The 12,677-nt window shown below is 40.6% G+C and overlaps 3 protein-coding genes across 3 annotated transcripts in view; 1 reads left to right on the plus strand and 2 right to left on the minus strand.

The window, feature by feature from the left end:
- Nucleotides 1–1,782: 1,782 nt before the first annotated feature.
- On the minus strand, nucleotides 1,783–4,995 carry ttll2 (tubulin tyrosine ligase-like family, member 2). The gene is made up of 5 exons (XM_063902630.1): nucleotides 4,816–4,995; nucleotides 4,270–4,504; nucleotides 3,399–4,201; nucleotides 2,924–3,364; nucleotides 1,783–2,741 (listed from the first exon to the last, which is right to left on the minus strand). Exons 2-5 carry the CDS (start codon nucleotides 4,489–4,491, stop codon nucleotides 2,438–2,440), a joined length of 1,770 nt encoding a protein of 589 aa, XP_063758700.1. The 5' UTR covers nucleotides 4,492–4,504; nucleotides 4,816–4,995; the 3' UTR covers nucleotides 1,783–2,437.
- Nucleotides 4,996–5,495: 500 nt separating this feature from the next.
- On the minus strand, nucleotides 5,496–9,476 carry LOC134876845 (hatching enzyme 1.2-like). The gene is made up of 12 exons (XM_063902019.1): nucleotides 9,335–9,476; nucleotides 7,991–8,044; nucleotides 7,851–7,892; nucleotides 7,732–7,761; nucleotides 7,598–7,651; nucleotides 7,468–7,514; nucleotides 6,743–6,812; nucleotides 6,541–6,655; nucleotides 6,061–6,233; nucleotides 5,855–5,936; nucleotides 5,638–5,759; nucleotides 5,496–5,548 (listed from the first exon to the last, which is right to left on the minus strand). The coding sequence occupies exons 3-12, from the start codon at nucleotides 7,870–7,872 to the stop codon at nucleotides 5,502–5,504; spliced, it is 762 nt and encodes a 253-aa protein (XP_063758089.1). The 5' UTR covers nucleotides 7,873–7,892; nucleotides 7,991–8,044; nucleotides 9,335–9,476; the 3' UTR covers nucleotides 5,496–5,501.
- The window catches only part of igf2r (insulin-like growth factor 2 receptor), a 35,902-nt gene continuing 32,479 nt past the window's right edge, over nucleotides 9,255–12,677 (plus strand). The window contains exons 1-2 of the mRNA XM_063902015.1: nucleotides 9,255–9,438; nucleotides 11,325–11,464. Coding sequence (XP_063758085.1) covers nucleotides 9,311–9,438; nucleotides 11,325–11,464 — 268 coding nt within the window. The 5' untranslated portion in view covers nucleotides 9,255–9,310. The remainder of the gene's footprint in view (nucleotides 9,439–11,324; nucleotides 11,465–12,677) is intronic.

Consider the following 12,677-nt stretch of genomic DNA (forward strand, 5'->3'; position numbering starts at 1 on the left):
AAGTAGAGACACTACATACTCATATACACCTGAACATCAGCAGGAGAGGACTCTTTAAAGTAGAGACACTACATATACACCTGAACATCAGCAGGAGAGGACTCTTTAAAGTAGAGACTCTACATACTGATATACACCTGAACATCAGCAGGAGAGGACTCTTTAAAGTAGAGACACTACATATACACCTGAACATCAGCAGGAGAGGACTCTTTAAAGTAGAGACGCTACATACTGATATACACCTGAACATCAGCAGGAGAGGACTCTTTAAAGTAGAGACACTACATACTGATATACACCTGAACATTCCGACAGAGTGCTGTGCAAACATCGGCTCTGTAAAGAGAGAGCAACAAAGGCTGTTGGAGTCGGTTGTTTCCAAAGAAACTTGAGAAGGTTGCAGGTTGTTTGCACAATTAGAAATGTCCTCACTCTACCCAAAGTATATTTAATTTAATCCTGGCTTTGTTAACTCCTCCTTACCGTTGTATAATGTTCTATTATTAAGAATAACAAAGCCACAGCTGCTGGTGATAGATTAATATCATTTTAGACTCAGCTTTTTCTTTCAGTACATCAGAAATGTGTAGAGCCTGCTCTCTTTGAAGAATGTGCTGATCCTAAGGGGAATGTGGGCATCATGTTACTTATCTTACATATACAAAACAATACACACATAAATCAAGGCTAGAAACATAAGAATAAAAACACAGGGTGGAAGCAATAGTCTAAAATATAGTGCAGAAAGAGAGCTGACGTATTCCTAGTGCAAGTGTTCGGAAAGTAAAAACTGCATGACTAGTGACCATTATGGACAGTAAGGGATTCAAATAAGAATCTCTAGACGTCTTTTGCCGAAGATCCAAACCGACATCATGATACTGTGAAGTGTGTGGTTGATTTTTGTCACAAGACAATCGTGACGCGAGACAATTTAATCAGATTATACTCATGTGAGGGCAATAAACAGCAGAGGATGGACGGTGCATTTATTAATTCAGCTTTATTTATTCATCTTTTTCCTCTAAAAGGTTCCAGGCATGTTAAGAAAATAATTATATATATAATATACAGAAATCTTGAATGTTAATCCCCCAAATTCAGTGATAAATCAGATTAAGAGGTTTCATCATGACATGAAATTAAAATAGTTCAGGGAACCTTAGTGTATCCGTATCGGGATGGTTTAGGATTAATATTTTTCACTTTCATTTTGACGTAATTACGCTCCAAGCTGCTTCCTGGTTTCGGAGACTAGTCTCATTATTACCACAAGTTAATTGCCTAATGCTTTCATCCAAAGCCATTCAGTATCTTGCCCAGTGACTCTTTGACTTGTTGTCTGCAGGGGTCAGGATCAAACCGGTTACTGTTTGATAAGTACACACACATATTTACCCCCAGAGCCACATCCATCAGTCTGATGCAGAGGTGTTAAACACAACCGGGCACAAATCTGAGCAAACATTTACAAACATACTCCCACTTTCTTAAGTCAACAAATGAGTCACAAACAGAGCAGTGTGTGTGTGTGTGTGTGTGTGTGTGTGTGTGTGTGTGTGTCGCACATCAGCTGGAGGCCTGATGAGAGGAAACTCTGAGCCGAGGAAGAAACTCAGTTACGCCACAACGCTATCTAGAGGCCAGAGTGTGTTCTGCACACACAACCAGGAGGGACAGACCACACACTGCATGGTCTTATCTTATGAACCTTTTCAGTATAGTATACTCTTTATTGCCAGTCCTTTTAATGAGGCTTAATGTTGCATAATAAAGAAGACAGCCTATACAAATCTTATAGGAATGTATATTTGATAAACAACTAGTGAAGGCTATTGCAAAATATATTGTATTAAAGTCAAAGGAATTTATTTAAGAGAAAAATGGGAAAATTAAGATGTGTTCTCTCCGGTTTCAACTAAATCCAAAACAGTGTTCCTGTTTCGTTTGGAAAGCTTCATTTTTATTTAATTTGAGCATGTGTGACACACAAAGGGCTGCATTGATAAGTTAAGTTTTATTGATCAAATGTAAAACGTGGTATAAGACTTGATAGAAGTAATTCTCTTATATTATTGATTTGGTTTTGGTCAGTGGACTCGATGAAGACGATGTCAAAGCACTCTCTGATCTCATTACATGTTCATGCAGTCGATATGCTGCCTGTGCTAAACCTGATTTACCTTCACAACTTAAAGGGTCAACACCATGTGTGGAGAAAAACGCTATTCAAATTCTATAATTCAGGTAGTCAGGCTCTTTTCAGGGGTATAGAGGAACATATTTCATACAGCTGTAACCAGAATTCATTGAAGACCTTTCCTGGGAGAAGTGATGTTTGAATGTCCCTTTTCTTAGTTACGGTATAACAGACAGTACAATGGAACTGAGGAAACAAGCTTTGCAGCAGATCCTGAAGGAAACAAATGCATCTCTAAAAAGGTCTCACACATTGACGGAGCAATGGAGGATCCTTTGGCCCCCACAACAGTGACTCAAAGTCTTCCTCACCCTCTCTCTGCTCCTCTTCCTCTCGTCTCTTCATCTTCTCTCTTGAAGCCAGCTGAGCAGTGAGCCTGTGCAGCTCCTGAATGACTCTCCTAACATCCAGGCTGTGCTGCGAGGCCGTCAGAGTGGCTGTGTTGAAAGGGAACGTCCGGATGAAGTCTCCGACTCTGAGCGGAACGTGTTGTCTGTTCAGTGCTGCCGGCCTCTCGGTTCCCTCTCTCCGAATCCCACTGTGAAAAACAATCACAACATGGTTCTGTTATCTGAATGAAGACACACATTTATTTTAGCTAGCCTCTTCTGTTGTTGTCATTTCGTGACACCTCTTTAGGAGACACTTTTTATCTGAAGGTCAGCTTTTGTACTCTAAGGGGAATGCATCCCACAGACAGCACACTCGTATTGTATTTACCTGTACATGTTCGGGAGCTTCTCACGTCTGAACCCGAGCCCCCCGTGAGGGATCTCGCGTATCGTAGAGGAAACGACGTCCGCCTCAGCTTCTGTTTCGGTGCCGTCGCGGTTTGTAAACTCAGACACACAAAGACTCCTGTCGTCTGTCAGCCATGTCCGTCTGTTTACCGCTGACACGTCTGTCCTCGATTGAGGGCCGAGGATCAGGTTCAAGGTCCTGTCTTTGGTGTTGGATTTGTTGCCTGAGACTACTTTGGTTGCATACGTCTTGTTTAAGTGAACTGGGGGAAGGTGTCTTTGGTAATCGACTGCAAAAGCATGTTGTCTTTGGTGGATTCTGTCACGGTGGCGATGAGTTTTTATCTTAGGGAGAGTCTGTAAGTGGTTGCCTTTGCTTCTGATATTTGCTTTCTTTAGGCACAGGTATTGAAACAGGTGAGGCGTGTGGAGCATGGATACAAGGTTTGTTGTACCCTTGTTCTCTCATGCTGTCAGTCAATGTATAATTCATCAAATCGATCAGATCTCCAATGAGCCGTTTCTTCACCGTGATATCCACTTGGCAGTCCAGAGTCAGCGCGGGGCTGTTGTTGACCTCTAGAAGCCACGGTTTGAACCTCTCGTCGATCAGGATGTCGAAGCCGAGCAGCTCCACGCAGTTCGCATAGGAGGGGGCGGCAGGAGCGATGGTAAGCAGCGTCAGAGTCACAATGTTGTTGATCCTCTGCCACAACAGGAGCTCGTCGACGTCTTGGCTTTGGAGGAAATGCCTGAACTTGCTCATGGTCCACTTGCAGCCTCGGCCCACCCTCTCCTTCTCCGTCCTGTAGAAGGGGCCAAACTTATTGATGCTGGTGTTGGTGAGGTGAGCGTACAGGTTGTGCAGAGACGACAGGTTGTACTTCTCCGTGGCGAAGCGCACCAGTCCTTCCTGGTGAATGTAAACCGTGAGTGGACGGAAGCTCTTCACACAGACGTAGATCCTCAGGTCGAACTTGTAGCCGGAGATGAGCAGAGGGTTGCTGACGTACTGCTGCACGATCACAGAGCAGTCGTAGACCAACTCCCTAATGTCCTCAAAGACAAAGATGCCTCTGCCTCTGGAGAGATCCACAGGCTTACAGATCCAGTACAGCGACGGTCCTCTGCTCAGTCTGTTGTACTCGGACAGGAAGCGAGTGTAGTCGTTGGGCAGGATGAAGGCGGTGGGACTGAAGTCGTAGAGAGACGACCCAAACGTGGCTCTCATCCTCCTCAGGTTGCGTGCCAAGCAGTCCTTCAAAACAAAAGGAGACATTTTAGAGTGATCATTATAACTAACACCGCATTGCAGAGCGTCGTCACCTTGCGTGTGATGCCGACTGTTTTGGGATGGTGGTTGAGGCGCTGCCATGGCAACAGGTTGAGATATTCAGAGTTGCGAAATGCAGATCCTCTCCAGTACAAGTTCCAGTCCTCTTCCTCCCGTCGCTCCTCATCATATTCCTCCCATCCTCGCTCCAGGAGCACCTCCCTCACCACCTCTGGACCGCGCTCATGGAGTCTGAACACCAGCGATGCCTCCATGCAGCATCGTGAACTGAAGATATTTAGGAGAAGCGTGGAGCATATTATCAGAGACTTCGGACTTTATTTGGAGATGTGTGAGGAGAACTTTTGACTTACCTTTAAAATCATTATCCCTGGGGTTCATCATGAATAAATATTAACTCTTCTGCCGCTACAGCTTGTTTTTAAGTCTTAAATAATACAGTAGTAGTTATCCGTACACCAGCAAACAGTAGGCATACTTTCATAGTACCAGTTTGCCAAATGCTAACCAATATAGACTCCAAGTACAGACATGCAAAGAAAACTAAAGGTCAAAACTAATAACGTTGAGCCACGTACCGCTTTTCGAATATGCAGAGTCACCGTTCCTCTCCAGGCTCCTTGTGTGTGAGCTCAAGTGTTTACCTGGTAAATCTGAGGAGCCCAAATAAACCTGACACTTTGATACCCACCTGCACAGAGAGGCGTCAGACTCAAGCTGCAGTGTGTCAGAGCACCAAAAGAAGTCTACAAGGATAGAAAAAGTCTATTGTTTCTGGCAGAGGCTGTTCTATAGTGACACACACACACACACACACACACACACACAGTTGTCAGTGTGCCTCCTGATGCTCTGTATTGTTTATTTTACACCTGCTGTAATAGTAAAGAGTGAACATGTGTTCAAGTTCACTTTCCATCAAAACAAAAGTATGTTGGAACAGTTTGGCAATACAAAAAATGGGTAAGAAAATACTTAAGGTACAAAAACTAAAATTGGTTAATATGAATCATGTGGCTGCTGATTGTCAATTAGAACAAATATGCAATTAAAAAAATAGAAAATTCTAATTATTTCTGTTTTGATAGAAAGATATATCTTTTTATTTCACGGTCATTTAAAAGATAAAATAATGTACTACTTAATAATGGTGCAGACCTTCAACTTTCTTTCATCCAATTTCTCATCACATTTATCCATTATATAAAAATGTAAATAATCATGACAAGCTTTTAAAAAAGGAAAGAGTAAAACAGTAGAGTTTTTAAATGTTTATTAATCTCACGGTCAGTGCGTCCTTCCTCCGCTCGTCTGGAAGAAGAAACATGTCTGAGTATAGTTTGAGTACTTCGGTTTTGATTATGTATGCGTCTGCAATATATTTTTTAGTAAGTCGTTACCACAGTGGTAGAGGGAGTTCAGCCTCAGTACGTCCAGCTGGCTGAGGTGTGACCTCTGACCCATCTGCACCCCGCTCTGCTTAGACAACACTGTCGGACTGCCATCCACACTGAAAAAATACCTGCAACAAAAAGAGTAGTTGTTTAAGATCATCACACATAGAACTTCAAAGTTAGAGTTCTGTTTAGCCTGTCATTTCCAAAATGTCAGACTTACTGTCCGTAGTGCATGATGGAGTTGAGGTCATACGGCAGGTTCTGGGTGTCTCCACGTTTCACCTTGAAGTTGTTTCGTCTCGCTTTAAAACACATCAGGAATTATTCATTATACTTTGATTTTTGTTCTAATCATCATTAAGCTGGAGCACCATTTCTGCCTTAAGAAAAAGAGGAACGTCTGGAAAAACCATTTGTTGCGTTTACCTGGTATGATGCTGCTCCACGCCACAGAGATGTACTGGTCGCGGTCCGGGCGGGTGTGTTCGTGGTGGAGACCCAGAGAGTGGAGGATCTCATGGCAGACACTACCCACAGAGCACCAGGGGCCGTAATACAGCGGCTGGGCTCCTCCTCGACATCCAACGAAGGACGCACAGCTGCAGGGACAACAAAAGGCATCTACTCTCCTACTTCTGGTAACCTTTAGCCATGCAGTCAGAACCCTTTTTTTAAACCAAGTTGTATAATGACATAAAGTACATGTTTGCAGAGTGGATTCTGTCCCCTATCCTTACAAGGAACCTCTTTCAATGCAGGCTAAATGATTATTGATTAAAAAGGTACATCTTAAAAGAGCTGAATCTGTCCTCAAGTACCTTTGAGAGCATTTTCCACCCTCAGATTGTCTTAGATGCTGATAGTATACAGTATATTGTGTACATAGTACATGAAATAATACCTCACCCTTTACCGTTGCCGAACTTGACGTAGTTCAGCTCGGTGGTGCGGGGCCTGAAGCGAATGCAGGTGACGTCTGAGATCATCTTGAAGGCAGCGTGGATGTTAAACGCTCGATCAGCTGTCGGCATGAAAAGGTCACATAGTTTTGTCACTTCCACTCCTGATGAGTCGAACATTAGAGCTGCTTAATCAAACATCCACCCACTGAGTTCATGACTGATGGTGTACGGCACGACGGCGTCTGACCACAGGTTTTGCACGGCATTCCTGTCCTCCTGAAAATATAAAACAGCAAAAACAGTTTTAAAAATCAACTCAATTTCAAAACCAGTTCATAAATTATCTTCAACTGACATGTTTTGAGCCCAAATTCCATCGACGATTGAAAGAATTTAGAAGACTGATTCAACTTCATTTAAATATCCCCTTTTTTTCCTGTTTCAAAATTCATAGACTCTTATCATTATTTTAAAAAAGGTACATAAGGGTATTGTTTTTATACTTCCATAAAGAAAGCACTTTGTAAAACATTGATTGATTGCTTTAGATTTACTTTTTTTTGCCCCATTTGAGCAACGACTGCAGAATATTGCTTTATATATTTTTTCAGTTTAGAATATCTAATATTTAGTGCCAAATAATTAATTCAATGCATTTTCAGATTTTTTTCTTATGAAGTTTCTTCTTAATATTTTAAGATTTATGTCTAAAAAAAACATTATTATTTGTATCATTATTATTATTTTTGTATAGTTCGTAAAAGGAGTAGAGGAGAGTAGTGGTAGCAAAGGTAGAGTTGGTATTAGTTTACATTTCTTCAAAAACGTTCCTTTAGTTTGCCAGCTCACCCCTCGGTTCTTGGGAATCTTTGGCCTTTACTAAACTGAGGCTTTCCTAAATCAGGTGTAAAATAAAAGTTGTCCTTCTTACCGGTATCAAAATATCTCCCTCTTGGACAACCATGTGTTCTTCAAGCTCTACAACATAATAAAAATATGTCACTGAACATCGCATTCATCAAATACAAATATTTGTTTCACCCAGGTATTCAAGGCTTTACCTTCTAGAGTTTCTGCACTGGATCGCTGTGGCTCTAGCATTGAAACCACCACACCTGGAGAAATCTGAGGGTTAAAATCGTTTTGAAGACACAAAACTTTATTGAATGTTTAAAAAAAATGAAGAAAAACCTACCTGCTGCATGGTGAGTCGTATTCTGGATGACTGGACAATAAATATCCAGTGAAATATAGTTAAACACATATGAATGAATGTGTGTGCGCATGTTCAGCTTGTAAAGAAATACAGTTTACCTTGTTTTTGCACATCTAGCATCGTAGTGACTGTAGCATTGTCTACAAAAAACAAGAAACTCTGTGTGAAAAATGTGTATATTTGATCAAAGGCTTTAAAAAAAAATCAAACACCAACCTGTTGCAGGACTGGTACCAACCTGTTGCAGGACTGGTATCCCCCTGTGTTGCATTGATAGGGACAGCACCAACAACTGCATGAAAAGAAAGAGAAAATCATTTTCATTATTTAAAACTATTTCTGTTTTTTAATGCTTCAATTTTTACCTGACAGCATGCAGATGAACACCAGAAGCAACATAATGAAAAACAATCTCAACAAACTAGCTTTCTGACTGTCCCCTCAGCAGCTGTGCTCACTTCCCTGATTATAGGCCCTATAAGAAGCATTCAGCCTGACCTGTAGAGAGCGCTGCAGGGATTGATTTGGCTAACTAAGCATCATATTTGTTTAAATAAAGTTCTGAATACATGTAGGCACACAAAAAGGACTTTTGAAAGCAACCTATTTCAATTTTGAACGTTTCACTCTTTGTAAATTCTAGAAACTGTGAATATAACAGGGGGAAAATCCCTAAAATTCAACACTGTTTGGACAGCTGGACCTGAGTAAGCAGTCTCAGTGATGAGTGAGAGGTTTTGTAGTAGTTCAACATGACCACAAGAGGGCGCATCATGACACCTGAAGGCGCGCAGCTGCAATTTCTGGGCATTTCGGCTCCAAGTTGTCACTTTCAGGAACAGCTGTAGCTTCATCATGACTCTTAACAAACTGTACTTAATTAAATATAATGTTACGTATAGTGTTTCTATTATGGTTACATGTTCTAGGTCTGATTTAGGTAGAATAAAAAGAGGTTTGCTCTCTGGGGCAAAGGCTATGTGTCATAAAGAGTGGTGCTTTCAGGTGCCATTGAATAAAGAGCATTACGTGTCAAACTCGAATATCTGCATTCCTATTTTTTTCGTTGAGACGTTTCTTCTTACCGCTTGGAGATGAATGAAAATCGTTCAGTTAATGTTGAATATTGTATCGTTAGGTAGCAGACTACTTATTGTTCATACTATATGTGATATGTAAATGTGAAAGACGCTAGAGCAGTTATTGTCTTTGTTCCACGTTGAATGAACATTGAAAACTAAAGTGTTACATAAAACACCAAACGAACTTAAACATACATTTTATTTCAATTAGTTTTTTTCTGAACATTTAAGAAACCTTGATAGCTTTTTCCCCCCTTGCAATCTATGAAACGAATATACTGAAAACCTGATTAATATTTGAAGTTCCTATTTTCCCACAGCCCCTGAAGGCACCATCAGTCAGCATCATTGGAGTCATGTGATGTCCTGTCATGTGGTGCGTTCACTTCCTACCAATTTGCTCCAGAGCAGAAAGAACAGTCTGCCATATCATGTCGTCTTAGTTAGTCTGCACAGAAAGAACCCCCGCAGTAAACATGTTATTTCAGGGTAAATCTCACCGATGCTCCCCGCTGAAGCTGGTCCTTTGGTCGGTGGTGGTCCTGGGATGTTTGTCGGTCCGGTCCGGAGCGGAGGAGACCCCGTGGTACCAGGATCTCTGCAGGTAATACCAGCTAACAAAACAGAGAATGTACACAAACGTTGAAGCTTAATATTAGCAGGATTAGATGTGGTTATTTGCTTATTACTGAGCCGGTTTTAACCAACACCTCTGCAGGTAATAACAGATAAACACACCTCCCACTGCACACCGAAACACATTACTGCGTTTTATGCCCTTATGTGCACACATATTTAAGCTAAATATAATCAGAATACCTTTTATTCGACCCACAGAAGGGACATTTACATTATTACAGCCATTACAGAGCCAAAGATTAATACTAATTAAGAAGAATGCTTAAAGATAAAAGCAGAAATTACACAATTGACTAAATACACACCCAGTACCGGCTGTGAGATAGCAGCCAGGTGATGGTATTTAAAGGTGGAAGTATGTATTGTATAGTTATTCACAGATATATTACACAAGTTGAATTGTCTAGCTAAGGGACAGTAGCTAATAAAAACAATAATTCTTCTTATTATATGTCGTTATTTGCTTATTATTGACCCGGTTTCAATGGATCCACTGATGTAATATGATGACTACTGTCACATTTGGTTACTGAACAAACAGTCGGCTCTTGGTTTCAGTTCCAATATCTTTATCAAATGTAGAATTCATACTATTAGCTTTCAACTGTGCAAGCTAGCTAAGATGTAGATTAAAAAGAACAATTGTTTTGTGTGTAAAACGTGCTGCTAGATACGTTTAAACCAGATAGCTTGATAACAGTTGAATAAAACGAGCTCCAAACCTTATTTAATCTGTCTTTAGTCAAAGCACTTAACTTAACAAAGTGTTGTTTTTGTATCAAGCTAACATGTAGCTAGCTGCAGACGTTACATGAAAACTGTCATGTCAACAAGCTAATGCTAATTGTTAGCAGCGTTAACTGCCATGACTTATAGGTGGACAACGTTTATATGACTTTCCATTAGTCAGATATAAAACACAGTTATATCATAGCTCAAGTAAATAGCATTCACTTTTGTCTACATGCAGTGTTGTCCTTTAGCTGTGTTCATGCAGCTGCTGTTCAAATATTGACTCAGAAATAAGGAAAAGATAACCAGAAAGTTAACCTGTGAGTTCAGGCTGCGGCTGCAAGTTGTTCCCTTGTTTTGGAAGCATTTGCAGAAAAGGGTCACACAAGAAACACATGGTGCTTAAACTATGTCGTTTATTTCACCTTTTAAAAAACCCCATAAACCCTGTTTGTTCAGTGTTCATGCAAAGACAATACTTTAATAACAAGCAGCATAAAAAGCCTTGCTCACACACCTGTGGCACACCTGTGTTATAGATTGGCTTTTCTTTTTAAACAGCCTCCTCTATTCTGAATTGCTGTTTTTTCTGAAAACACACTGCATGTGGTTATTGGGATTGGATGTGTTACAATCTTAATGCTACTGTAGTCTCTAGAACAAATCAACTGACACTCTGAAACCTCAATATACTGTGAGTAGCTTCAGTATGAGACAAAGATTGGAGTAATTTTTACATCCATTTACCATTTTTTTTGCAACCATATACAGCATTTTTGTTTATTTTGACAAGAAGCGAACGCATTTTATGAATCCAATCACTGTAGCATGTAGGTATTGTAGCACCGTAGCAATAAATTGAGTAATAAATGTTGTTTCAAGCAATAATCAAGCACAGATGCCGGTCAAAGCTCATCAAATGAGAAGGTTTGCTGCTTTTTTCCTGTGTACCACTATTGTAAATAAAATACCTTTGAGGATCGGTCGAACAAAACAAGATCTATTTGAATTGGTAGTGAAAATAGTCATATTAGTAGTGGCCGTTTTGACACCTGATACATGTTTAGACCTCATTCGTCTCTGTCTTCTGTACTTCATGTCTTTCTTTTCTTGTTGCAGATATAAATGGGAGGCCATAGACCAGGATAATAAAGTGGGCTACACGCTAAAGCTCTGCGAGTCTTCACCGTCGACGAGCTGTGGTGCCGACACCGCCGTCTGCGCCCGGAACCTCACCCTCAAAGCAGACCACTCTGTGGGTGAGTACAGCACTTTACACTGGGACTCAAACGTGTCACAGTTTCACAAGACATCTCTTAGCAGCCAGGAGATGACACCGTGGCAGTCTGTCAGAGAAACAATAGATGAAATATAGGAATATGATAGGAGCACAATGGAAAGGTTCATCCAAATCCACTTTGACATACTATTTATAATAAAGATGTATACTAAAGAAGCTGAACAGAGAGATCTGTGGAAGTTCTGTAGTAGCAAAGACTTGATGGTTTCTTTTCAGCATAGTTTAATCATTGGACTTGTGTTTAAAAGCTGTTGTTTGGCTCTGTACCTTTCGCCAATACAAGTCATGTAACTTCTTGCCACAAGCCACTAAAGTTAGTATTTCCACAACATCTTTTCCATCTTTGTTGCACTCTGATAATTTCAGTCGCTTCTTGGAGCTCCATAGGGCAACAAACAGTGTAAAGTTGCTCATTCCAGCTTTAAATGTGATCTTGCAGGAGGCACATTTGTCCCTACAGGAGAAAACTCGCTGTAATGCAAAGGAAACAGAATAATGAGCTACTGCATCCTTGTATTACAGTATTTCAACATACCTTTCTAATCAGTATACCCATTGTACGGCTCTGTGACAACCCTCACTACTTGTTTTTGATTAGCAAGGTCTAGCTGTCTTTACGTCAGTGCTCTTTGACTCTGATGCGTCACATGTGACTTGTGACACCCACACAGCAGAACATTTCACGCTCTTTAGTGACACTGCGGGAGAACATCTACATCCTAGAGGCTGTTTATACCACTGCTGCTTTGTGTGTTTTGCCAAACACACACCCCATGTGGTCAGTTTCTGTGTAAAGCATCTGATTAACTCTGAATCAGCTGCATTAGTGCTGGTAGCAGGTCTTTGATCGTGGATCATGTGATCATCTCTGAAGTCTTTGACCATTCAGATGGTTTTCCCTGATTGCTTGGAAGTCTGCCTTCTTCTTTCTAAGATAGTTGATGAGGTATGTCTTCAAATCAGAGGCAATGTAGAATAATAGCTGTCTTTTTTTCTCAACTAGAGGTGTAATCATATGCATATTCTGCACATTAACAGAAAATATATGTTTTTAATGCTCGTTCGTTTCATTACAACTTTAATAACTATGATACATTTGAAGTATTATGGTATCTCTACTTCATCTCATGCTTTTAATGAGGAGTCTTCATTAGAAAATGTTGTTTTCTTTC

Source organism: Eleginops maclovinus, chromosome 15, assembly GCF_036324505.1.
Source record: "Eleginops maclovinus isolate JMC-PN-2008 ecotype Puerto Natales chromosome 15, JC_Emac_rtc_rv5, whole genome shotgun sequence".
In the NCBI taxonomy this organism is placed as follows: domain Eukaryota; kingdom Metazoa; phylum Chordata; class Actinopteri; order Perciformes; family Eleginopidae; genus Eleginops; species Eleginops maclovinus.